We start from the raw sequence: 23,441 nt of genomic DNA on the forward strand, positions 1-23,441 counted from the left end.
TGTTCGTAATTCCATCAATTTTGGTAAAATCACAAACCATGACAGACCCTCCACCGTGTTTTACAGACGACACTACATTCACTGTTCTACCTCTCGCCTGAAGTCCTCCATAAACATGGACTCAGACACTGTTTATCTGTTGTAGCGTTAAGGCCTGAAACTTCTTTCAACCTCCACTTTTCTAACTTCCTTATTTAAGGACACCCTTCACACCATGCTGGGATATTATACGTTTTGAGCTAACAGCTCCTTAGGAAACACCTTGGTGTTTCAGAAATACTATTTTGTGTCCGTCACCATTTTATCTTTGGCAGTTTCCATAGGTTCAACTAAAGATAACAAAGTTCCTAAAGATTCAATTACAAATTTTGCTTTTTGTAAGTTGTCTGTTCTGCGTAGACTGAGCGATTCCCTTCTTTATGTTAGAATGATTCATCGGTCAGTGTTAATGGTCAGGTATAAGGACTGGACTGAAAATGAGTGGAAAAATTAGAAAAGGCTATTTACAAAAACTGGCTATGTTTTTAAAATGATATGTCAAGACACTTGACTTTGTAATGCTTTTACCAAGTACCCGCATGAACCTTAGAACCACACAGTACACATACAATCAACAGCCGAGACTTTGATAGTCAGAAGGAAAGCAACAACAGGCTTTGTTTTATTCCAAATATTTTTTTTGTTTTGTTTTTATTCCTTTATTTCAATTGTAGGGCCCAAGCCTTTGACACTTCTGAAAGCACCCACACGCTCGTTGCTGAAACTGGAGTCAAAGCCAGTGTACAGCCATGTAGCCAAGAGTTCAACTGGACATTTCAATGTTGTTAAATAGCTGGAAAAACCAATTCCAGTACAACATCTTTAGTACAGCATCATGCACAGCCAGTGGAGCAACATGCTTGTTCAATGCTCATGGAGGAACTATGGGCTTCTGGTTTCTGTCTAAATTGCTTAAATGTGTTTACCATAACACGTTGCCCGAGTTCAGTGTAAATGCAGAAAAATCTGTGGTTTCATCAGTTTTGCTCAGCACCATGAGGACAATCCAAGATGCCCAAAGTACTCTGCTACCCACAATGCTTTACGCTCACAATTGTACTGGAATTATATCAACCCTCTGAAGAGACAAGGGGAAAAAAAGGGTGTAGGGGGTGGGGTAAGAATGTGGAAAGATGTGCTGAGTTTCCAAAGTCCTAAGGAGGTCACCCCAGAAGTACACTCACTGTGGGGCTGCACAGCACTCCGGGGCCTCATGCCAAACAGTGAGAAAGGGGTTGAATGAGAAAGGAAAAAAAAAAAAAAAAAAACAAGTTAATGAAGAAACTGGGGAAATCTTCATCACCCTAACTCCAGTTAAGTGATGCTGATCATCCAGTACTTCACAAAGTGCACAAACACACAGGCTTTAATGTTTCAGTAAATGCTCTGCGCCTACATCACCTCCCCCAATACATATTCAGCAGTCTGAGTCTGAAATACTCAAAAATGTAGATGGAGAATAAAAAGAAGATTAAGAGATCCAGAGATAATACAATGACATTCCTCTGCTGGACAAATTGTTAATATCCTATAAGGTTAGCTAAATGTGAGCTGGCCCTTCAAAGTATGTACAAAGAAACCCACCAGCAATCAGCAGTAAAATGAAATGCAAAAACAATGTCACTTAACTTGTGTTGTTTTTTTATGGTTTAGAAAGCAATTTGATTACAATTAACCGAAAACATTATGTTTAAGGTAATATATATAATATATATTCATATGTCAAGGTTAAACAAAAATCTACAAAGCAAAAGAAAAGAAACAAAAAAGGCATATGTACATGTTCATCCTGTCCCAGAAAACAATAAAAATGCCCATGTCTTGGGCTTCACCAGAATTATACCTTTCCTCCCTCCCTGCTTTGTGCCTGTGCTTCGTGTGCCCTGTGGTGACGAAGCACACGGGAGGTAAACGGTGTGATGGCGTCTGAGAGTTCGCCCCTGTAAAACGAGCCGCTGTTGCTTTGTTGGATGAAGGCATACATGTTGCTGTGATGCGCACAAATTTCAGTTTGTGGCACTGAACGTGGGTGCCGGGCTCGGCAGGCCATCACAGAGCCGACGCCGGGCACAGCAATGGATCTGTCACATTTCGAGGCATGCAACGACCACACACACACACACACACCAATGTTCAACTTGCTCGTACCATTTCCAAGATGTTAGGTGACATTCTTGCAGCATGTGTGTATGCATGTTTTTTGTAATATGCATGTTTGTGTAAACGGGTCCATTTTTGTTGCAGGAAGTCTGCCTTACTTTAAATGCACGGATATTTTCTGCCACTATGTTTGATGGGTTGTGGGTTGTGTCAATATAATATACCGTAAATGTCTCGATGTGCAAGAAAGCAGCAGCAACTATTATTTTCTCTTTTGAAGGAAAAAGACTGAAAGGAACAAAAAGAAAAAAAAGTTCTGGGGTGCAGAGGAGCTGGCAACTTCCTGACGAGTTGATACGAGTAGATTTGTTCTTCTTCTTCTTTTCCTTTTTTTTTTTTTTAATTTGTTTCTTAAATTTTGTTCAGAAACCAGAGCAGCTGCAGATGGGGTCCATTAAGCAAATGTCGCCTGGATGTTGTCCAGACATGGTCCTGGTGGCTCCCCCCCTAAACTTCTGCACGCTCGTTGCCTCAGGCCTCCTGGGGTGCAGGCCTCTTAAGATCCCTGATCTGTTTGACCAGGTAAGTCTTTTCATCGTTGAACTGTTCGTCTTCTGTTCTGTCGTTTTGGAACTTGCTCAGAAACTCGATGAGTTTGGTCTGGTTCTTCAGCAGGATGTCGAGGATGGGCTGTGTCTTGTTCGGGTTGGCCACAAACACCTGTGGAGAGAGACAAAGAGGGAATTTTTCATGATTTTGTTTTCTACAGAATCTGTATCTGTGGTGCTCGCAGGACCACATGTGCTCACAAGAGGCTCACCAACACCACCAAATAACTCACTAAATAGTAACAATATATATTGCACTATTGATTATATTAGTAACCAAGTACTCTATCAGTCATTCCATCGATTAATGAAAAATCTGATAAGAAATACTTTTGTCTTATTAATGAGCAATAATAAATATTTCAAAGAGAAAAGAAGATCTGTCAGAATAAAAAGCTCAGATTTGCCAAAAAACAAACAAACAAAAACAACAACTAATCCCTTTGACTGTATGTAGAGGTCATATTAAAAATGTATTCTTTAAAGAAAACATTTTCTTAAATGCAAAAACATAAATATCTCAAGTAGAGTCATATGTCAAAGTTGAATAAAATTAGATACATATACAACGAGGTAGAACAGGTGTGTGTTCATGTTCATGTGTTTTCATTGTAAGCCTTTAACCTCCTAAGACCCGAACTCTTCCACGGCATGCATTTTTAATTTCCCTTTGATATCTGGGCATATTGGGACCTGATGAATGTAAAAACAAAGAATTACCAGAATTTTTTTTTTTTTAACTGATTTTTGTTTCTAAGACAAAAACAGAGCCACATATGAGGATATTCGTTTAAAATTTCGATAGAACAGTAGCAGTACAATGTCCTCGTAAGTGGATGTCAGGCCATTGTTGAGCAAAATTTATTATTTTGGTCTAAATAACCCAAAATGTGATGTCCACATATGTGGACGGCAGGTCCTAGGAGGTTAAAGGAGAATGTGGTGGCCGCAAGAAACGCGAGCATGCCAGCATTTTGAAGTTTGCTCTGTGCTTTGATGCCAAATTTTTGTACTGCTGCTATGAAAACATTAATGATAATAATAACATTAATATCAACAACCCTATCCCGGACAGGGTGAACTGTTCCCTCGATGGTCTTCTCATAGGGGTCTTCTGAATCGCTCTTTGTCTGGTCCCTCACCCAGAACCAATTTTCCATGGGAGACCCTACCAGGGGCCCAAAAAAAAAAAAAAAAAACCTAAACAAACCCTTCAACCACGATAAGGTAACGATTCGCAGAGGGAATCTAAGTCTCTCCCTTAGACATAGGATGAGAGGCTCAGTCATCCAGGAGGGGCTCAGAGTAGAGCCACTGCTCCTTCACATCGAAAGGAGCCTTTTGAGGTGGTTTGGGCATCTGGGCAAGGTTTTCCGGGCATGTCCCACCGGGAGGAGGCCCCGGGACAGACCCAGGACATACTGTAGAGATCATATCTCTAGCCTGGCCTGGGAACGCCTTGGCGTTCCAACGGACAAGCTGGAGGAGGTGGCTGGGGAGAGGGAGTTCAGGGCTTTTCTGCTTGGGCTGCTGCCCCACAATCGATGTATGTATGGATGATAATAATACCAATGTGTCCAACCTAACAACCCTCAGGTCAGTGGCTCAGAGTTTTACTGGCCCATATACATTTTTATTTATTTATTTTTTTTAAAGCTATTTTTTCTTATTTTAAAATATTAATGTAATTTAGTGAACACTATAATTTATGTTTCATTTTCAATCTGAAAAATGTTTGAAATAAATATGATCTAGTGCAACCCATGTCCGCCATGAGACTCACCCCGTTTGCTGCATGTACGTTAAACTGTGCCTGTGTCATCATCACTGCTGCTGTTGTGTTGTCAGTGTTTGTTTAAAACTCTGTGGGCTTAATGTTGTCAGATTTCTTTATTCACACGTTGCTCCTAAATACGTTTGTACTGCAGGTCTGTTTTTAGTCACAAATGTAGTTGAAATGCTCATGTTTACATTGTTTAACACATCGATGCGCTGCACAGCTGTGTGTTAAATGAAGCACTGAAGCAAAACATTTGTGTCAGGAATGTTTTATAATTGAATTACTCCATGAACTGGTGCAGCTCTAATATATATACACAGTTTTGTGACAATAAATAGTAATCAGCAAGTTCCTCATCCAGTGGAGGAACTCCAAACCCCACTGTCTTGAACTGCAGGCAGTGACAGTAGTCTGTGCTCTGCATTGCAGGCTCAGTGAATTCAGCGTATTGGCACATGAATCAGTTCTCTACCTGCTGCTTCTTCCACTAAGCAAAAGAAAGCAGAACAGAACTAGAAATGATCCACATGAAAAGTAGATGAAATTAGAAGAAAGTCTGTCTGATGTCTTGAATAATTTACACAACACTATTAAATCAGGAAGTGCATTAAGCACCTTAATATTTTCTTTACCCCCCCCCTTCCCCCTCAAGCCTTGCCTCTTCTGTAGAAAGGACTAGCATACAGTGCTTTGATTCTACCTTAAAAACGTGGAAAGCCTCAAACTGGATGTTGCGGCTCTTGTCCCGTAGCAGGTTCATCATGAGTTTGAGATTCTCTGGCTTGCTGATGTATTTTGTCATAATGGTGAAGTTGTGCCGGTCGAGGAGCAACTCCCCCAACAACTAGAGTGAGAAAAGAAATAAAAATGTATTCCATCAGTGTATTTCTTCTACTATATTTAAATAAGTAGTCATGCTTTACTCGTTTGTATATAATCATTAGTGATCATGAATAAGGCAATAAAAATGTGTTTGAGAATCACCAGTGGTCAAACATCTGGATTACAGATTTAGTCATCAAGTACTCAGTCTTCAGACTGAAATCAAATTAAACACTCCAAACATGAGGCCAGTGAAGGAGCCATTAAAGCTCTTTAAATAACCACGTAAGTTTGTGGTCTAACCACTAGATGGCAGTCATGTTAAGAGTGATTCAAAGAAACCCAACACTAGAAACCATTTTTAAATAGCTCTCTGAATAGAGTTGCACCACTACTTGAAACCTATTTACTGGCACAATCCTGGGCTCTTACCTTGAGGGACTGCCTTTTAGTCACGTAGTTTTCTGAGTGGAGCAGCTTCTCATATTCACTAAAGAACTAGAGCAGCAGAGAAAGAGGCAGTGAGGCAGACAAAATACAAGTGGTCAGCGAGAGAGGCAGTCATCTAAATGCTTCAAGCGGTGTTTTCACAATTACATCTGTATCTTGTATCAAAACACTGTGACAGGAAAATGAGAGCTTTTCCTCTCACGGACTGACAGCTATGTTGTGCTCCCAGCCTGCAAATTATCTCCCAAATGGCTGGTTTGATGTTGTTAGAAAAAGAGATTGCCAGCATCTTAAACCGCCTGACTGACAGAGACAGACCTAATTCACACGTAACTGGTCAAAAGAAACTGCTTTTGTTTTTTAATCTAAAGCTTATAGTTGTCTCAAACACTATCCTTGAGGCTATATGGTTTATTTAAGAGTAAATTTTTTTACACATTTTCCAATCTAATCTAGATATTTTTAGTTAAATGTGAACTTACTCTGTCATAATGTTGTTCCAGAAACTCTGCGCTGAGTAGCTTGTGTCTTGTAAGGAGGTCCTGGAAACAGACAAAGCCAACTATCAGCGACACATTCAGACCTGACAGCTATGACTAGGTCCCATCTGTCTCCTATTTGTACAGCACAGATACAAACCACAACCCAAAGAAATCCATTTACGTTTTGTCACTGAATGAACCACTCTGAAGCTAAAAAAATAGCGAGAAAAGACAGGTCAGCTCACTGTCTGATGACTGAAACTGTTCCAAGACAGCAGACAAATGCTTTATTACAATGGTTTATCAAAGTTATCTCTTGCTGGATGGAATGAACACGTTTACTGTCAACACTAACATGCCAGTACCTGTATTCAATAAGTATAAGTGTGAAAGTCTTTTTGAATAGCACAAGATTTAAAATGGTCAAAGACCTCCACAGTAACTACACAGCTTGTTTGGTTTCTATCAAAGCTAACAAAGGGCCGTGCACTTAAAACACTTGACTACTTGGATTTATCAGAGGTTTTTTTTTTCCTTTTCATTTTTTAGATGCGTCTAGAAGAAAACCCCTCTCACTCACAGCAGTAATCATCCCGCTTCAGTTCACATCGCTGTCTTGTACTTAGTGACTTTGTTGCCCAATTTAGCCATTTTCGGATACCCTTTAGTGGGGGGATTCTCCCACTAAAGGGTATCCGCTGTGTGTCATGCCAGGGGAATAAAGTAATAAACTTTCTGTTGCTTCTTACACTCTCTTTGAGTGATTATTTTACATGTACTACAACTTGGCCCTCGATTTGCATGCTCAAAGCTGGCACTGGCCTGTCGTCCCCATCCTGAAAAAATACCATCTTAAACATGAGCTGCTCCAATGGGACACTGAAGTAGCAAACTACAAGTAAGGGCTTACATAATAATATAAACAGCTATTTAAACTGTCATAAAAGCATGACCAGGTTTTCCCTTTTGGATCTAAGAGGCAGATCATGAGAGCTGAAGTGTTGAGATCTGGTTTTTAATTCAAGGCATTGCTTTCATCGTTTCTGTTAAAACAGCAGCAGCCGACGCATGTTTGGTGACTGTGCTTTGTCAAGTCTGTTTTCTTTAAGCTGTTTAGGCAGTTACAGCTATGAGGAACCACAGATGTTTTAGAGCATTACTTCAATAGATTAACAACTTTGCTGACTTACTTTGAAAGTGGCAAATGCGTCTGAGGCGATGTCGAATGTGGACATCTCCACGTATCTGAAGAAGTCGTAGAATTGTTCTGACCACAGTGTGATTTTGGCCAGTGGCTCATGTCTGATGCACTCCCTCAGCATGATACCGCAGTTCAGTGCAATCTCTGGAGACTCATACCTGCATATAACATCAACACATGGAAAATTATTTCTCATTTTGTGTTTCACATGCACGCAAACGCAAGCGGCAGAAGGATGGATGGTTTCCTGAAAAACTGAAAACAAGAACACAGTGAGCTGCAAAATGTTTGGCATAATAATGGTGTACGGAACTAGAGCAGGGCGATAGGACTACAAATATATATCATGATATGCATTGAAAATTTGCAATAACGATAGAACTAACGATATAATTGACACTAGACAAAATACTTTACAACTCCACAACTTTATTAGTGCAAAAAAAACCAATGTATTTTCACTTAAACAAGCAGCTGTTTTTTTATGTGCATTAAAGTTTACAGTGTAAATGCAAATTCCTTGCTGACAGTTTAACAAAAAGGCATTTCCAGTGGAAATTGGCCGACATATCCTCAGCATAACCATGTATAATATCCACAAAACCTAAAGAGAGGTTATACACACAATACAGTAATATTATGTTGAAGCACAGTACGTATCACTCCGCGAGGCTCCTGCCTACGATAGCCGTAATACTCCGACAATCCATCAAGCGGTGCAGTTTCGAAGCTTAGCAAAGTCGTACTAAATCATTTGACAGATTTTCGAGCGCCGTGTACATAAAATAGTTTCGAGGTCAGTAAACACAACCAGAATTCATACATAAGGCACATGGGATTATAAGGGGCACTGTCGATTTTCAGAAAAATCAAAGGATTGATTTTAAGTGTGCCATATTTTCCAAAAAACACGGTAATAACGACGGCCCGCTAGCATGCTCTACCAAAAATAGTGCTTTGTTGTGTATCTGACGGACGAAAGCTAAACCAGTTCCACACCCCTGAAGTTGCAGCATTTTTACAAACCAATTCTGGTTCATCCGTTTCATTCAAAAATCCGCTTTCGCCCTTCTCATTCTCCGTCGCCGCCATGCTTTTTCCGCCATGTGCATATGAAAACAAAGGCACTGCGCATGCGTGTTTTACCCATATTCTATGGCGATATTTCATTTTCTTATCGTTGCCCAACATTATACCGGTATTACCGTGAATGGTATGATATGGCCCAGCCCTATACAGTACTACAAAGTACATATTATTAAGTAATTAATAAAGGTAACAATTATTTAGTAAATATGGCATTTCTGCAAAAATGTTCCTGCACACCGGGTGCACAGCTTTTTTGATGTTTCAATTCTATTTTATGGCACTTAAAACAACCATTTTATATCAACAAACATGGGGGTAACATCATCTAAAGATGTGCAATTGCTTTATTTAAATGAAACCATCTTATATTCATGTCAGCAATTTCACATAAAACAGACTTCCAGTGTAATCTGTAGCAGCTAGCCAAAGATCCTTCAGTTTTCAGGAAAGACAAAGCAGGGATAGTGACTGAGCCGGGTGAAAGCTTATGATGTTTACACTACTGATAATGAGGATCAATTCCACTGTGCGACACACAACAAGGGAAATCCTCATTAGTGGGAGTATGCGCACAAGATGTATGTTCTTTCAGAGCACCACTTTACTGCAGACATTTAAATCGTTTCCCTTGGGATTAACTGAACAAACAAAGAACAGAAAGCTTCAGTCACGTCAAGCTGTGCAGTACAGTAGTGCATCTATTCACCGTGCCCCTGACACAAAATGACTGATCCTCGTGTCATGTGCTTGGTTTTCACAAGCTTTAAGAAGAGATTTTTAAATCCTTTGGAGTCACTAGGATTTCTGCACAGGTGACTCCAAATATTCTCATATCTTCATCCAAGTCAGAAAGACAGAAACAATCTGACTAAACTGACAACACAAAACCAGTTGTGCTTCTCATGTGTTGTATAACCTCTCCACTTACCCTTTCAAACCTTCACTGAACTATTGAATCTGAGAAGCGCAGACTTCCAATTCGATCTAACGGAAACACCTGACATTATGAGCACAGTGATTCACAAACTTATTCCAGCCTGGACTTGCATGTAGCTTGTTGTACTCTAAAAAACAAGAAAAGTGTAACTGTTTATGTTACTAGTAGCTGCTCCATTACTGCAAAATTAGACAAGGTGAAGGGTAGACCAGGGGATATCTGTAAGCGTGGATGAGGTGCACAGAAACGAGCCACCTTCCACAAGGTGTAGCACTCTAGGATGCTTTATACTGGTGTTTTTATAATCTGTAGTGAACTGGACTGCTTGTTCTATTTTTACTTTTCTCATTTCCCTTTATGCTAGGAAGAAGTTACTTGGTTCCTTGGTCTTTTCAATACCAAGTACTGTTAACAACAACAATTATAATGAAATAATCATTGGGGGGGAGGGGGGGGGGCAGTATTACTCCGTGTATATGCTCTTACCCTTTAAGCAGCATGAAGAGAATATTCTGCTGGGTGCAAAGATACTCCACCGTGGGTGTCCGAGTACCAATCTGACGCCTCAGGATGTTGTTGAAAATCTGAGCCACATCTTTTTTACCCTGACGGTGACAGAAAAATACCACATGAAGGCTTAGACAGAACAGAAATGCACACAATAGAGAATTTATACATGAAGTCATTTTACAGCAAGCTCTCTGGGTGGAAAGCCAAGAGGCAGTTGTAAATGTAAGGTGTGGTGCTTTATTACATAACAGCTAATGAACGGCTAGGAATCTGCTGCATTTTAATTTTCTGCAGTGTGGCAATAAAACCTTGATGAAAGATCCGTTCTCTTGAGGTTTAAACATATTGACAGGAAACAGCACTAAACAGAGAAGCCAAAAAGAGAGACATATACTGGCAAAACTGAACATATAATAAAAGTGTGTAAAGTTATCAGAAATATCAAATTACTGTCACACTTTGATATTGGACTCTTGTGCTTTGCAACTGTTCACCAGGCTTTTCTTTTGAGCAAGGAGGCAGTATGAGCGAGGGTAAAAGAGGAAGAAGGATCACACAGCACAGTGAGTCACACTGCGATGGGGTGAGTCAGGGAAGCCTGCAGCAGTTACCACATGCACCATGACATATTGCAGCGAGACATGAGTTTGCTCACATATCAAAACAGGCAGGTTTGTCATTAATAGCAAGCTGTCAATCCACGTGCACTTTTTCGAAACATCCTGCTTTTTCCTTCTCATACATAGTTCAGTTCCTGCACCATTGTTTTAAAAACAAAATGCTTTTAAAAACCTTTAAAGACAAAACAACAGTACTTTTTAAAAAAAAAAACACAGTTAAAAGCGAGTACATTTCTGCAGATTTTGCACTGCTGGTCAAACAGAACAAGAGCTTTAAAAACATCACTTTGAAATGTGGTTTGAACCATTTAATGGTGCAGGGCCCTACCAGTCTGTTCCATATCAAGGAATTTTATATTTTTAGCTTTTATTTTTAAGCAATCAATTAGATATTTACAAGATGCATACTTAATTTTTTTACCCAAGTTCAGGAACCTAATTTAATTTGCAGACCCGAATATTGCTATCAAGTCATTTTATCCATGCATCCATTCTCTCTCCTCTTATCCTTATCAGGGTCATCAGAGGGCTGGACCCTACCTCAGGTATTATAGGGAAAGAGGCGGATTAAACCCTAGACAGGTTGTCCTTTGACACTAACACAGAGGGCATTTTATATTTAGTTATATCATTTGCTATATTGCATTTGCTACTGTGAATTACTGGGGAAAAAACAAAAACAAATCATCAGTGAGTGTAAAGTTACTGCAGGTCCACTGCCAACACACAATGATGACCAACAGAACACTGACATGTTAAACATCATTTATGATCTTGCACATGTGTCTGTCTGCGTACACTTTTGTGTTTGGTTGGGAGGGGAGGGGTTTTCACCCCTGGCAGATGCACTCCTGTGCAGTCCTCCTAAATCCTGACTGCATGTTGCTGGAAGCAGATGACACATGTTTCTGCCAAATGCCAATTGGTTGACAAGTAGACTGGAATAGGCAAGGGAGCAACAGCGGAGTTAACCGGGAACTGCAGAACCGCAAAAAGAAATTCAAAGATAAAAAAAAAAGAAAGAAAAAGAAAAGAAAAGAAATAGCATGAAAAGCACAGACAGTGCTGAAGTGACACTTTTCATAGTTCTTAACACTCTGTTTCACTTCAGCTCTTTGTTTATTGGAACTTCACTCTTCTCCACAGCTGGCAGATGGACAAAAGCATAAGCAAGAGTGGTCCACACAACGACTGTACATCAGAGCTCTTTGCAGGCAGATTGGACATCCCAGAGTGCAAGCAGACCACAAACGCAAGAAATATTTTTTATTTTCATCTACCGTTTCCGCTTTGTGAATCAAAGTAAGGCACATATGACGACATAAAGTGATTCTACAGCTAATATTAATGTGAAGTGATTTTAAACAAATTAAAAACACCTGAAACAATTAGTGGATCAACAAAGTTCCTAAAATAAATAGCAAGAATGGGACAAACATTATGACTTAACCCTGTTTTGCTTTCAGATCATCAATATCCATCCACTTATACTGACTGATTAATGTAGGCTTAATTCCTTGCTGTTAGTGAACAGGGTAAACGTTAGTGCTCTCTAGTTGGTTTTATTGTGCGTTCCCTTTATGTTTGCAGTGAGAAATAAAATGTATCCACACCTTTTCAAATGTTCTCACCACACTCTGAATCCTCTACATCATGTGTGCTAAGTGCTAGACCTTACATGTCACTGTAAAGCTGCTAATGGCTTCTAACTGCAGATATTTTATTAGGTTAGTGCCCCTGTAAGACGCATTCTTCCAATGCTTGCATACCTTGGATAAATTGAGACCACTGTTCAATATCTACCACTACTTCCTGTTCTTTCAACTTCATATCAAAAGTCTCACCTCAAAGTCGATGAGCTGCAGGTCTGCTATCAGGGTGCTGAGTAATCCACTGTTGTAGAGTTCCTGGGCGAGCTGGGCCACTGCTTCTGTCTGGGGCTCTTTTTCATTAGTCCCATACAAGATCTCCTTCATGGCCACAAGACTCTTTGACACCTCCTCTGTAGCCTGAATACACAAATTAATCCAGGGCACAACATCAATATATCAGATTATTTCAAAGTTCAAACAAATTCCTTCAAGCTTGTGTCACTAAGGACAGTGAAATCTCTTAGGTGACGGACACTGCACCTGACAGATGAAGAGATTCACCCTACCTTCTCTGCCTTTTTGTCCGAGATGTCGTGCTTCTCGAGCACCGTCATGCTGTCCTTAAGATTCTTGACGATGTCCGCCGGCGACTTGTGGGACTTGCCAAAGGGGAAAGGCATGGCGGAGAGTTACCACGAGTGACCAGGCAGCCGACTGTCCACCTGAGGAAAGAAATGTAAAACAAATCCACCTTTCAGATAAGATCAAGTACAATCACAGAAATGGTATAACGAGCAGACACAAAACCCTGAACAGGAGAAGTTTGAAAGGTTAAATACCGCAGAAACAGGAAATGTATTGACTGCTGCTGCACTTACAGGTGTGCATGGTAGCAGTAAATGTATCCCTCTACTTGTTACTGTATTCAAGACAAGAAGAGAGATTTTTTTTCATCTTATGAATTAGCGTTTTTGGCAAATGTTCATTGGATACGCGGAAATGCTGCTCATGTCGTTACTCTGGATTGAGCCTTTGATGAAGTTGTATTGTATGCAACTTTGAGCTGAGAAGTAGAAGTTGGGTGGGGGCAGGGAAGTGGTGCACTCCATATATCCTGTAACAAAAACTAACCTACGTCGTAAGTCCCAAAGAAGCTCTCAATACTAATAAAAGTCAAGCTCGTGTTAGTTATAGAAATAAATTTGTGGAAATATTATGTTTTTTTAATGATTTGCACATATCTAGATCTGACCTTTAAAGCTTCATTTAGCAGCTGTAAAAGCTTGTGAAGTTTTTTGGTCACTATTAGTAAATGATTAACTGTGAAATGAGCTTACTATGACACAGGCCCACATAAATGAAGACACCACCTCAGACCTTTGTATGCCCGACTCCTTCACTTCAATAGCATACCTAAACAGATGACACATTGCCAAATATACTTTATCAGTTCAAATTTAGGTTTGTAAACACACCCTTTGAGTCACAAATCTATAAAACTAAATCCTCAAACGATACCAAAAAACAAACACTAAAGACCCTAGCAAGGCCACGGGTGATGCAATCGACTGATGTCACCATCTCATATCTCACTGCTGCTCCTGTTTAACTGTGTGACTTAACAAGGACCCCTTTCTAAGAAATTCTCCGACCCACCCAACAACTCTAAGTTCACAGGGCAGGGCAAAAGTCAAAGTTTCATGAACAGTCACGAAGAGGCAACACCAGGCCAGTAAACTGTAATCCCATTCTCATGATCAGGTTAGCAGGAGGAAAAATAGAAAGCGTGCTGCCCTTTTAGGACATATTTCCACTTGATGTTTGGTGAATTTAGTGACCTAAAGGTACAAATCTGGCACTGCCACCAACCTGTTTTCCAGCCAGGATCCTCTAAACTGTGCACACAAACCATGGAGCTGTCACACACTCCCTCTTATATCTTGGCAGGGAGTCCACATTTAGAAAGCAATGCTGGAGCCAGGAATATAAAACCGAGCAGCAACCAAAGTGGGGTGGCAGGCTGCTGCTGTTGCCCACCATTCATATATGATGTGTCATGTGTGACAGAGCTGAAACAGGAGAGTCTTATGTTCCCAAGCGGATGGTTTTTGCTTGCTCACAGCTTCGTTAACGTACACAGGCTTCAGCTTCGCCAGGTGGCCACATGCGTCTTTCGCGCAGGCTAATGCTCGTTAATGTAGGCAGCAGAAGCGCCTCTCTGCTCCTGACCTGATACAGTACCAGTGACGCAAATAGGAGGGAAATACATATGGTGCGTTCAAAATCGGTAGATCACATCCAACCTACAATAACTCCGGTACTAATCAGGAGTCCGAGTAAAATTGTGCCAACCCGACGTCTGTACAACCTGTCCTAACACAGACAAAAAAAAAGAGAGAAAGAAAGAAAGAAAATCCAAACCCGCTCGACCTCTCTTTGGGTAAATTAGCCTAGAAATACTTGTCGTGGCAAGTGACAGTGAATCCTGTCCTACCAGAACTCAAACAATACGGTGCCATAGCTCAACGTTAACCTCACCATCTCTCTCAGTCCAGACAGCAGCGGGTGCCCTGCTACCATCTGAAGGTAAGCTAGCAACCGCTACTCGCTGCTAGCGAGTGCTAGTCCCCTGATTTATTTACACATTTTCCAAGCGATATATTAAAAAATATATTATACACACCAACACATCTATTTAATGAAAGTATTACCACTCGTACAACTTAAAAGCTAATTGCAAACCTACGGCCCAATAAGCTGTGCAACATAAACCTGACAGTGAGCACCGCCCATCTGTTATCCATGCCTGGTTTGTGATGGTGTGAAGTCTGCCAACTTTGCGCAATGTTAACAAAATGGATACTGAATAACATGGAGTCTAGCAAACAAAAGAGCGTTTACCGCAAAGCTGGAACAATATGCCACTTAGGTTTCTTTCTTTTCTGCAGGACAGCGAACTTTATTTGTTTGCAAGGTAGCGTGGCCTATAGTTTTTCAATCACAGTCCACCAAACAACCGTGCTACTGTTGGCTGGCTTGTGGAAGTGTGTATATGACTGTTGTGTGCTGTCGACACACGGGAGGCCTCGGCAGGCCCACTGCTTACAAGCATTTTCCAGCTGCTAAACCTTCATTTAAAGCTGCTAGGAGTTGTGGCAATATATTACCAACTCACCAGCTATCATAAGGCAAAAGTGGCTACGTTAATTAGCTAACTCGGCCTAACGTTAGCCAGGCCTGACTGAGGCTGCTCGCGTTAGAGCTTTGAAAACCATGCCTGGCTTTAGCAACTATCAGCAGCAGGCTAGGTTCAGCTAAACCGTTTCCACTTGCTCAGAAAGCTATGCCTGCAAACCACATAGGATAATATTCACAACACAATACCTTGCAAACGGCGTTTTCACTCGTTTCTCCCGGTTTGTCAAGACAGTAAAAGGCAATCCAGGTGCTCCTCCGAACAAAAACCGCTTTGTTTTCCTTGCTCGTGTCGCCTCCCCTTGTTTGTACTGTTGTTAATTGTACAGCCCCTGTTTACTCCTAGTGCTTTCTCTGAGCCCGACTGGTAACGTTAGCAGAGAACGGCTGTCACTGCAGTGTCGTCTAGCGCCTCCGGTGGTCGCCTCGTGCAACAACAGTGGGGGTTACACTGCAGGGACATGCGAGATCACCGCATGAGGGCGCGCTTACTCCATAGACAGATCATGGGACCTATAAGATGAATTAGGTAGATCCCCAAGCGACAATCTGCTGCAAATAAATGTACGTATGAGGTGTCTTAAAAGCTTAAAAGCACTTCCTTTAGCAACAACAACATTTCACTTGCACTGAACCATATGATCCCACTTCTACAGTTTCCCTGCAACAGTTCAGTGTGCAATATGAATACGAACATAGGTCACAATCTGTACATGCACTAAACTTCAATAGAAATATGTCTTCTTGTCTATAAATATCTTCATGTCCTCTGATCAGTAATAAAACGTTCAAGATATTTTACTTTATTACAAACTTTAGGATTATTGACTTAAAATCAGGAAATTTGAAATATTTGTCTTCCTTTTATAACTATTTCAGTGTACAGAGAGCATATGTGGAACGAAACCTTAGCACCCCAGGTGACTGTATCAAATGTCACCTGAAGGAAATATTGTACTTACAGGTTATGATTTGAACTCAAAGCATTATTATTTCATCCAGTTTTGACAAATGAAATGATCTACATTAACACATTTGAAATAAGTCTACATTTTGCTTGAAATAAAACTGAACTTTGTTTGAAATGGGTTTTTTTTAAGTTGTGTGGTATGCTCTCTCGATTAGCACAAACTCTTCCTTAACTCTAAACAAAACAAATATTGGATGCATTGCATCCTTCCAAATTTCTAAATTAATTAGTTGTACTTTAAGTTGTTTTCTAAGTAATGATGCATAGTATTGCCAACAGCCAGAGTATTTTAAGGCCTCTTGTATAGGAAAAATGTTTTGTTAATGTACAATGCACAAAACCATTAATTCCTTAGATACTAAGTTAAGAATGTGCAGGCAGTGGCTTGGGAAACAGACAGCTGTGATTCACTTTAATAACCAAAGCCTCAGGTGAGAGCCAACAGAAGCAGGAAGAGGCTTTAATTTTACAGCTGTCTGTTTAGCTGCATGAAGTGGGGTTTAGCAGCTGTTAGCGCCAATCTCTGTTTTTCATCTAAAGGTGTAGTAAGGGTTCATCTAGAGCTGAAAGTTACATGTTGGGGGCTGAGACCGAAGGAGAAGGCTGGTTTCTAAACAAGAGAAGGCTCGGGTGGAGGATATTGGTGGGATATGGCTGACTATCAAAAAGTAAATACAGCAAATATCGCCCCCTCATAAAGCATCATCTGCTTTTGCTGGCAAACTTCTAACGAAAAATGAAAGCTTGTTTCATCATTTCATCAAATGTTCATCATCATCAGATTTGATCTTAACCCGTAAACAGTTAACTGAGTAAAGTCAATTGCAACTACATCACCCAGATGTTTTGAGATACCCACTCACCAAAGCGAACACTGATGGGATTGGCAGTCCTGCATGTCAAGCCCTTGCATACAGGTAACATACCTGGTGTATTTGTGCAGTCTGTTATACTGTAACAATTCAGATCCTCTGTGTTATTGATTCCATTAGAATTCAGAATTCAGTAGTACTGACATTACACTCGCTGACCATGCTGGGGCAGGGTCAGACTTCAGAACTGCTTTAAATCTGCAGAGTTTCCAATCCACCACAACCCAGAGGTGCACTAGTGGATTGAGATCTCAGAGATTCACTTTCACATAATTTTTTAAACAACTGGTTATTGGAATTATTGTTGCCTCGGTACTACTCAAAGCTATCTGGCCATTTTCCTCTGGCCTCTGGCACCAAAAAATAATTTTCTCAGAGAGAACTGCAACTCACTGAAAGTTTTCTTTTTTCAGAAAACTTCCTTTATTCTCTGCAAACCGTAGAGATGGATGTACGAGGAAATCCCAGTAGATCAGCAGTTTCTAAGATACTCTGACTTGTCTCTCTCGGTAGCTCATGAGCTGTTTCGGGGCTTATTTTGCCTTTGTTTTTGCCACTATCTGCCACTGAACACTGGAAAAAGATGGATCAGTAAAATCAAAACTCTATTACAAACACTTTTGTTATAGTAGTGCGACAACAGCCCCACAGTGGCTTCAAAAACCCACTCCCTTTAAAAAATACAGACGCCTACTTAACGCTTCTCTGAGGTTATGATGTATTTGGATTGGTTGCCATGTGTTACACCTGGCCTCGTCACCGGCTATCTACTGGTCACTTGCCAAAGGCCGAGCGTCCTCCTCGTCCTCCTCTGGTCGGGCCCTGTGTGAAGGTTATTACTCACTTCATGCTGATTAAGTTTGGGTGAATAGCGCTCTTTGTCCGACCTCGATTCCCACGACCCGGCATTCGCCTGGCAGTCGCGTGGCTCTGGAACAAGGGCTCCCACTTTAGGGGACCCAAAAGGTAGGAGGACGGGGAGGGAGCGAGAGAGGGTTGAAGGGGGAGGGGGTATCTGGTCAATCTGACATCTGCTCGTAAACAGTTAACAGCAGATGTCTCACATTTAAAAAACACCGAATGTGATCAAAGCAGGCTAAATACACAGCGTGCCCCCCCCCCTCTTCTGCGCTTCCACAAAGGTACAGCCTCTCCCAGTGCAACCAGCTTCTGTTAAAGTAATTCAGACGTTTTAAAGGATATGATTATGAACTATAACAGGTGACAGAAATATATTCTCAGGTGATTTGTCAGCCTTTTTGTTTCGTCCCGTGAGCTCTGAGGAAATAGGTTTGGTCTTTTTTTGCAGGTGTAATGTTGCCCTTGAATAGAATAGACGTGGGGGTCCCGGGAGTAAAGCACGGTAATTGCACACTCTTGTTCATGCCTGGGAGAAGAGGAAACTGCAGTTTTTTTGGTGTTGTTGTCGGGTGAAGAGGGTGGGAAGGGGGGTGTAGCGCAATGGTTTCAGGCTGGACATCTGTCGCTTGTGAGCTTTTTTTTTTTTTTCTAGGCCGGGTCTCTCAGTTATTCAATGGAGCCAGTGACCTGTCAGTCTTGACTGATGGGACCCCGTGTGTGGGAAAATCCCGCAGCCAAAGAGTTGGCGCATTCACATGCTAATTGCGCCCTATAAATAAGAGGGTCGCGCCGCGCCGAGTACCCTAGAGACGAACTGAGATTCAGAGGAGAAGGGACAAAAAAGCGCGCACACAAACACACACATATACACATACACACACCATCACACACCACAGGTTAAAACATGACTGCTTCATCCATGGCGCACAACCTGGGGAAACATCCTAGCGCAAAGGAGGAAAGAAAGGTACTGGACATACTGAAGACGGGTTTCTTTTTGACCAATTTTTTTAAACGAATCCAGCATGGTGCCTCTCCATCTTGTTTTTGCTGCTCTTACCTGATTTGGTTACTTTTTTACAGCTCAGAAAGCCGCTCATTGAGAGAAAGCGGCGGGAGAGGATAAACAACTGTTTGGATCAGCTCAAAGAAACCGTGATCGGAGCGTTCAGGCTGGACGTGAGTATTGTCCTCACGTGTCTCCTCTGAGCAAACAGCGAGGGCTCAATAATAACTGAGGTTTCTCCTCTCTCGACAGCAATCCAAACTGGAGAAAGCGGATATTTTGGAGATGACGGTGAAACATCTGCAGAACATCCAGAACAACAAAGTTAACGGTAAGGAGCCGGGCACTTGATTGATTACGATATTACGAGCTTTGTTACTGCTGTTATTCATCGTAATAAAAGAGATTTATATCTCCGTTTTTTTAATTTGGTTAGGCGTAATAAACCGATAACGCGTGAGAATGAAAATCCACTGACCTATTTGGCATTAGGCAGCAGGGGGCAGCATCAGCACATATCATGGCATATGTTGGAGGTCTGACAACGTTTTCACTGGGTGGTGGTTAGAGCAGTGTGGTATGTGGAGCTGCTGGATGGGCGAACGTGGAAAAATTAGAAAATGATGGCTGTCTGAGGTGCTGAGCCATGGATGGAAATGTCATTGTAGCCAACCGGTTATGCTGGTTGTGCTGTTTCCTGTTACCACCAGGGTTCGCTGTGACACGTGTATCTTTTTCTCTCTTCATTCAGACCCCACGTTAGGCCTCGAGGCCCAGCAGAGATACAGCACGGGCTACATCCAGTGCATGCACGAGGTTCACAACATGCTCCTGACCTGTGATTGGATGGACAAAACTCTGGGCTCCCGTCTGCTCAACCACCTCCTCAAGTCTCTGCCTAGGTCCACCGATGAGCGCCCCCTCACCCTGCCCACACCCAGACTCGATGCTGCTCTTCCAGCCACCCAAGCCGTCCCAGGGTCCCCCCTCAGAGTAGAGCAGTTCCAGAGAGAGGCTGGACCTCAGGAAAGGCCAGCACTCCACAGTTCCCACCTGGGGACGCTTGAGATGTGGAGGCCCTGGTGAACTGCTGGATTGATGATCTTGGTTGTCCATTCCGTTAGACCATCCTCTGTTATGTATCTTATAGATATGCTGCTCAGAAGACAAACATGTGGGGCGGTTTTTGTTCCAGTGATTATTATTGTAGGTGTGCTATAATGATTCTATACAGACCTTTTCTCAGTACTTCCCTTCAGAAGTTGACCTCTTGTAGCCTGCATTATAGAAGGCTCTTATTAATCTTTCGTCTATTTATTGTATTAACAGCTTTATTTATTGTTATTATAAGGCATGACTTTGCTTCTTAGACCACCTGCTTGGCCTTTGCATAGATTCCTCCTTTGCTGTACTATTAACCTAAAAATTATTAATAATAAAACTTATTTTGCACTCACTCAGATTGTATGATCTTTGCAGGTGCTCTTTTCTGTTGGATCTTGACAGGAGTACTTTAAGGTCTAAGAGGCCTACAAGTGTTTATTGTAATATGATGTTACAGTAATATGGATGAAGATTTTTAGGGATTACACAGCATTCGACTGTGACAGGTTCCAGCCCTCTTGTGGCCCTGGATGCGATAAACTAGGAAAATGGATTCATGGATGGACTATTGTCATGTAATGGACATGAAACAAGTCAAATTAGTGCTAAACTCAACTGCCTAATGGAAACGTGTCAGAGTCAGAAAGAAAACACTTAAGTACTACATAGACTCATATCCTTATGCTCAGTTGTAGTTTAGCTGATTAAACAGAACAGAGAAGCAGCTAATATTTGGACTTTTCATAAAGGGGTGAGAACAGATGTCAAAAATAACATAGAAGATGAGTCTGGACTTTCATTTCCACTGTCCCAGTAAGCTAATATGTCTAACATGAACACACTGGGATCAACAAATCTACAAACCGGATATCATAAAATCTGGCATGCTGTATAAAATGTAAATAAAAATAGAATGCAGTGATCTGCCCCCTAATCTTATTCACAATAGAGCTTAGAAAATACATCAAATGCTTAAACAGAGAAATTTTATCGACAAATATTAACTTGTTTTGAACTTTATGACTTACATATACATCATACATCTTAAAAAAAGGATAAAGTAAAAAAGAAAAGTAAGTGGCACTAACACTAAAGAGCTGGAAAAACATGTGAAATCATTAGGTTAGTGGGTCAGTAACATGACTGGGTAGAAAAAGAGCATCTTTGAGAGGCAGAGTTTCACCAATCTGTAAAAACTGCCTCTGCATATCGGGGGGAAATTTCAGAGTTCTTGAATATAAAATTTCAAATATGTAATGATCTACATCTACATCATGTCATGAAGAGAATGTGTAGAAATGTACGCATTAGACAAGGCCCAAAATCAATACTGGATCTTCAGGCCCTCATAAAGCATAGCATTAAATCACGGAAACAAGTGCAAGGGCCTAAGAAAACTTCCAGGAATTACTGTCTATGAGTACAATTCACAGTGCCATCCACAAATTCAAGTTAAAGCTCTATCGTGCAAAAGAGAAGCCATTCCTGATCATGATCAGAAAACTCTGCCATCTTCTCTGAGCCAAGGTTTATCTAAAATCCATCGAGGTAAAGTAGAAAACTGTTCTGTGATCAAACAAATAAAAATCTCAAATTCTTGTGTCATCTGGACTAAAGAGGAGACGGACCATCCAGCTTATTATCAGTTTTCAATTCAAAATCTCTGATGGTATGGAAGTGCATTAGGGGGATGACAAACTTGCACATCTCAAAAGGCACCATCAATGCTAAAAGTTATATACAGATTTTAGAGCAACACATGCTCTCATCCAGCTACCCTCTTTTTCCTGGTAGGCGTTTTCATTTTTCAGCAAGAGAACACTAAACCGCAACTGCACTTATTACAACAGCAAGTCCAGGTGATGAGCAGACATTTGAAGCATGATAAAAGGGAAAAAATGATGACAAATAAGACCCTGGACTGCAGTTAGAATCTTCTATCAGACAAGAATGAGATATTCATCTCCCAAAAGTCCCACAGCTGCCTTTCCTCAGTTCCCAGATGCTTACAGACTGTTGTTAAAAGAAGAGAGATGCTACACAGTAGTAAACATGATTCTGTCCCAACATTTCTACATAATGTTGCATCAAATTGAAAACAAGCTTCTTCTTTTTTTTCTCTTAAAATTGTACATTTTCTCAGTTTAAATATTAGATATGATTTTTAGATTATTTTGTGAATCAAATGTGAGTTTATGAGATTCACAAATCATTGCATGCTATTTTTATTTACATTTTACACAGCATGCCAATAGACAACATGAGCTAACATGAGCTAAAATAACTTTGTGAGTAATATATATTAGAGTTGAGCTTCTTTTGCTCAACCCTAATATATATATTTGCACTGACTATAACTACAGTCACTGCACCCAAATCATAACACAACCGTTTCCTGTCTCACCTCTAATTGTGCAAAGCAGATTTCAGTATGCAACTCAAATTCTGCTGAGGTATCCCCCCCACCCCCTCATATAAGACATTTCTAATAGGTCATGGCAATAAAAGAAGTGTGAAAAGAGTCATTTTTAATGTTTCTTTATTAGAACTGCTTCCAATGAAACCTCTTTGCAGAAGGTCTGTGGATTATTCTGAGATGGAGGAAGCTGCTCGACATATTTGTTCCATTTGACTTTATCCAGATACACCTGAACTCTGTATGTTTGTGGAAAACAACTCAGTCATAATGATTGTTTCTTTATGATTTGATGATTTGGGAGGATATGACATATAGATAAGTACCCACCAACACTTATCACTTATGTGCAGGTTTGCCTGGCTAGCACGATTTGTAATTAGAAATTATGCCAGCATTGTATAGTGTGTATGTGAGATGAGAGGACAAGCTTATTTATGCTTCACGCTATGTCGCCAAGCTTGATTAGCTTCGTTCCGAGTTCGTTACATTACAATAAGAGAAGCAGATAAATCCAATGAGGATCTAAACGACTTGTGTGTGTGTGTGTGGGGGGGGGGGGGGGGTACATAGCCATCTGGAAGCAAAACAAACGTGTCAGAGATGGCTCATACATTCACGTTTTAATAAAGATGCAATTCATTATAAGCTTCTGAGAAGTGCAAACGTGCGAGTGTCCCATTCCCCAGCTATTATAGTCCCTGTGATTGGCCGCCACATGGAGCCAGGCGGCTGGTCTGAAGAGAGAGGGAGAGAGGGAGACAGAAAGGGGGACGCCTGGTCCCTC

At 41.0% G+C, this 23,441-nt stretch overlaps 2 protein-coding genes across 2 annotated transcripts; one reads left to right on the forward strand and one right to left on the reverse strand.

The window, feature by feature from the left end:
* Nucleotides 1-624: 624 nt before the first annotated feature.
* Nucleotides 625-15,830, reverse strand: cab39 (calcium binding protein 39). The gene is made up of 9 exons (XM_085130426.1): nucleotides 15,615-15,830; nucleotides 12,797-12,952; nucleotides 12,483-12,647; nucleotides 9,995-10,113; nucleotides 7,472-7,640; nucleotides 6,282-6,341; nucleotides 5,782-5,847; nucleotides 5,228-5,371; nucleotides 625-2,859 (listed from the first exon to the last, which is right to left on the reverse strand). The coding sequence occupies exons 2-9, from the start codon at nucleotides 12,908-12,910 to the stop codon at nucleotides 2,671-2,673; spliced, it is 1,026 nt and encodes a 341-aa protein (XP_084986552.1). The 5' UTR covers nucleotides 12,911-12,952; nucleotides 15,615-15,830; the 3' UTR covers nucleotides 625-2,670.
* Nucleotides 15,831-18,242: 2,412 nt separating this feature from the next.
* On the forward strand, nucleotides 18,243-20,590 carry her8.2 (hairy-related 8.2). Its single transcript, XM_085130430.1, has 4 exons — nucleotides 18,243-19,095; nucleotides 19,212-19,307; nucleotides 19,387-19,465; nucleotides 19,886-20,590. Exons 1-4 carry the CDS (start codon nucleotides 19,033-19,035, stop codon nucleotides 20,218-20,220), a joined length of 573 nt encoding a protein of 190 aa, XP_084986556.1. The 5' UTR covers nucleotides 18,243-19,032; the 3' UTR covers nucleotides 20,221-20,590.
* Nucleotides 20,591-23,441: the final 2,851 nt, after the last annotated feature.

The sequence above is a fragment of the Neolamprologus multifasciatus genome, chromosome 14 (genome assembly GCF_963576455.1).
Source record: "Neolamprologus multifasciatus chromosome 14, fNeoMul1.2, whole genome shotgun sequence".
NCBI lineage: Eukaryota > Metazoa > Chordata > Actinopteri > Cichliformes > Cichlidae > Neolamprologus > Neolamprologus multifasciatus.

Bases quoted from the DNA above. Each gene is read 5' to 3' on its own strand.
- cab39 (XM_085130426.1), bottom strand. From the start codon at position 12,910: ATGCCTTTCCCCTTTGGCAAGTCCCACAAGTCGCCGGCGGACATCGTC. The intron at 7,641-9,994 runs GTAAGAGCATAT...TGTTATATGCAG, and splicing joins CTCTTCATGCTGCTTAAAGG to GTATGAGTCTCCAGAGATTG. The intron at 2,860-5,227 runs GTAGAATCAAAG...CTCTCTCCACAG, and splicing joins AGGCTTTCCACGTTTTTAAG to GTGTTTGTGGCCAACCCGAA.
- her8.2 (XM_085130430.1), top strand. From the start codon at position 19,033: ATGACTGCTTCATCCATGGCGCACAACCTGGGGAAACATCCTAGCGCA. The intron at 19,096-19,211 runs GTACTGGACATA...ACTTTTTTACAG, and splicing joins GCGCAAAGGAGGAAAGAAAG to CTCAGAAAGCCGCTCATTGA. The intron at 19,308-19,386 runs GTGAGTATTGTC...CTCTCTCGACAG, and splicing joins TCGGAGCGTTCAGGCTGGAC to CAATCCAAACTGGAGAAAGC.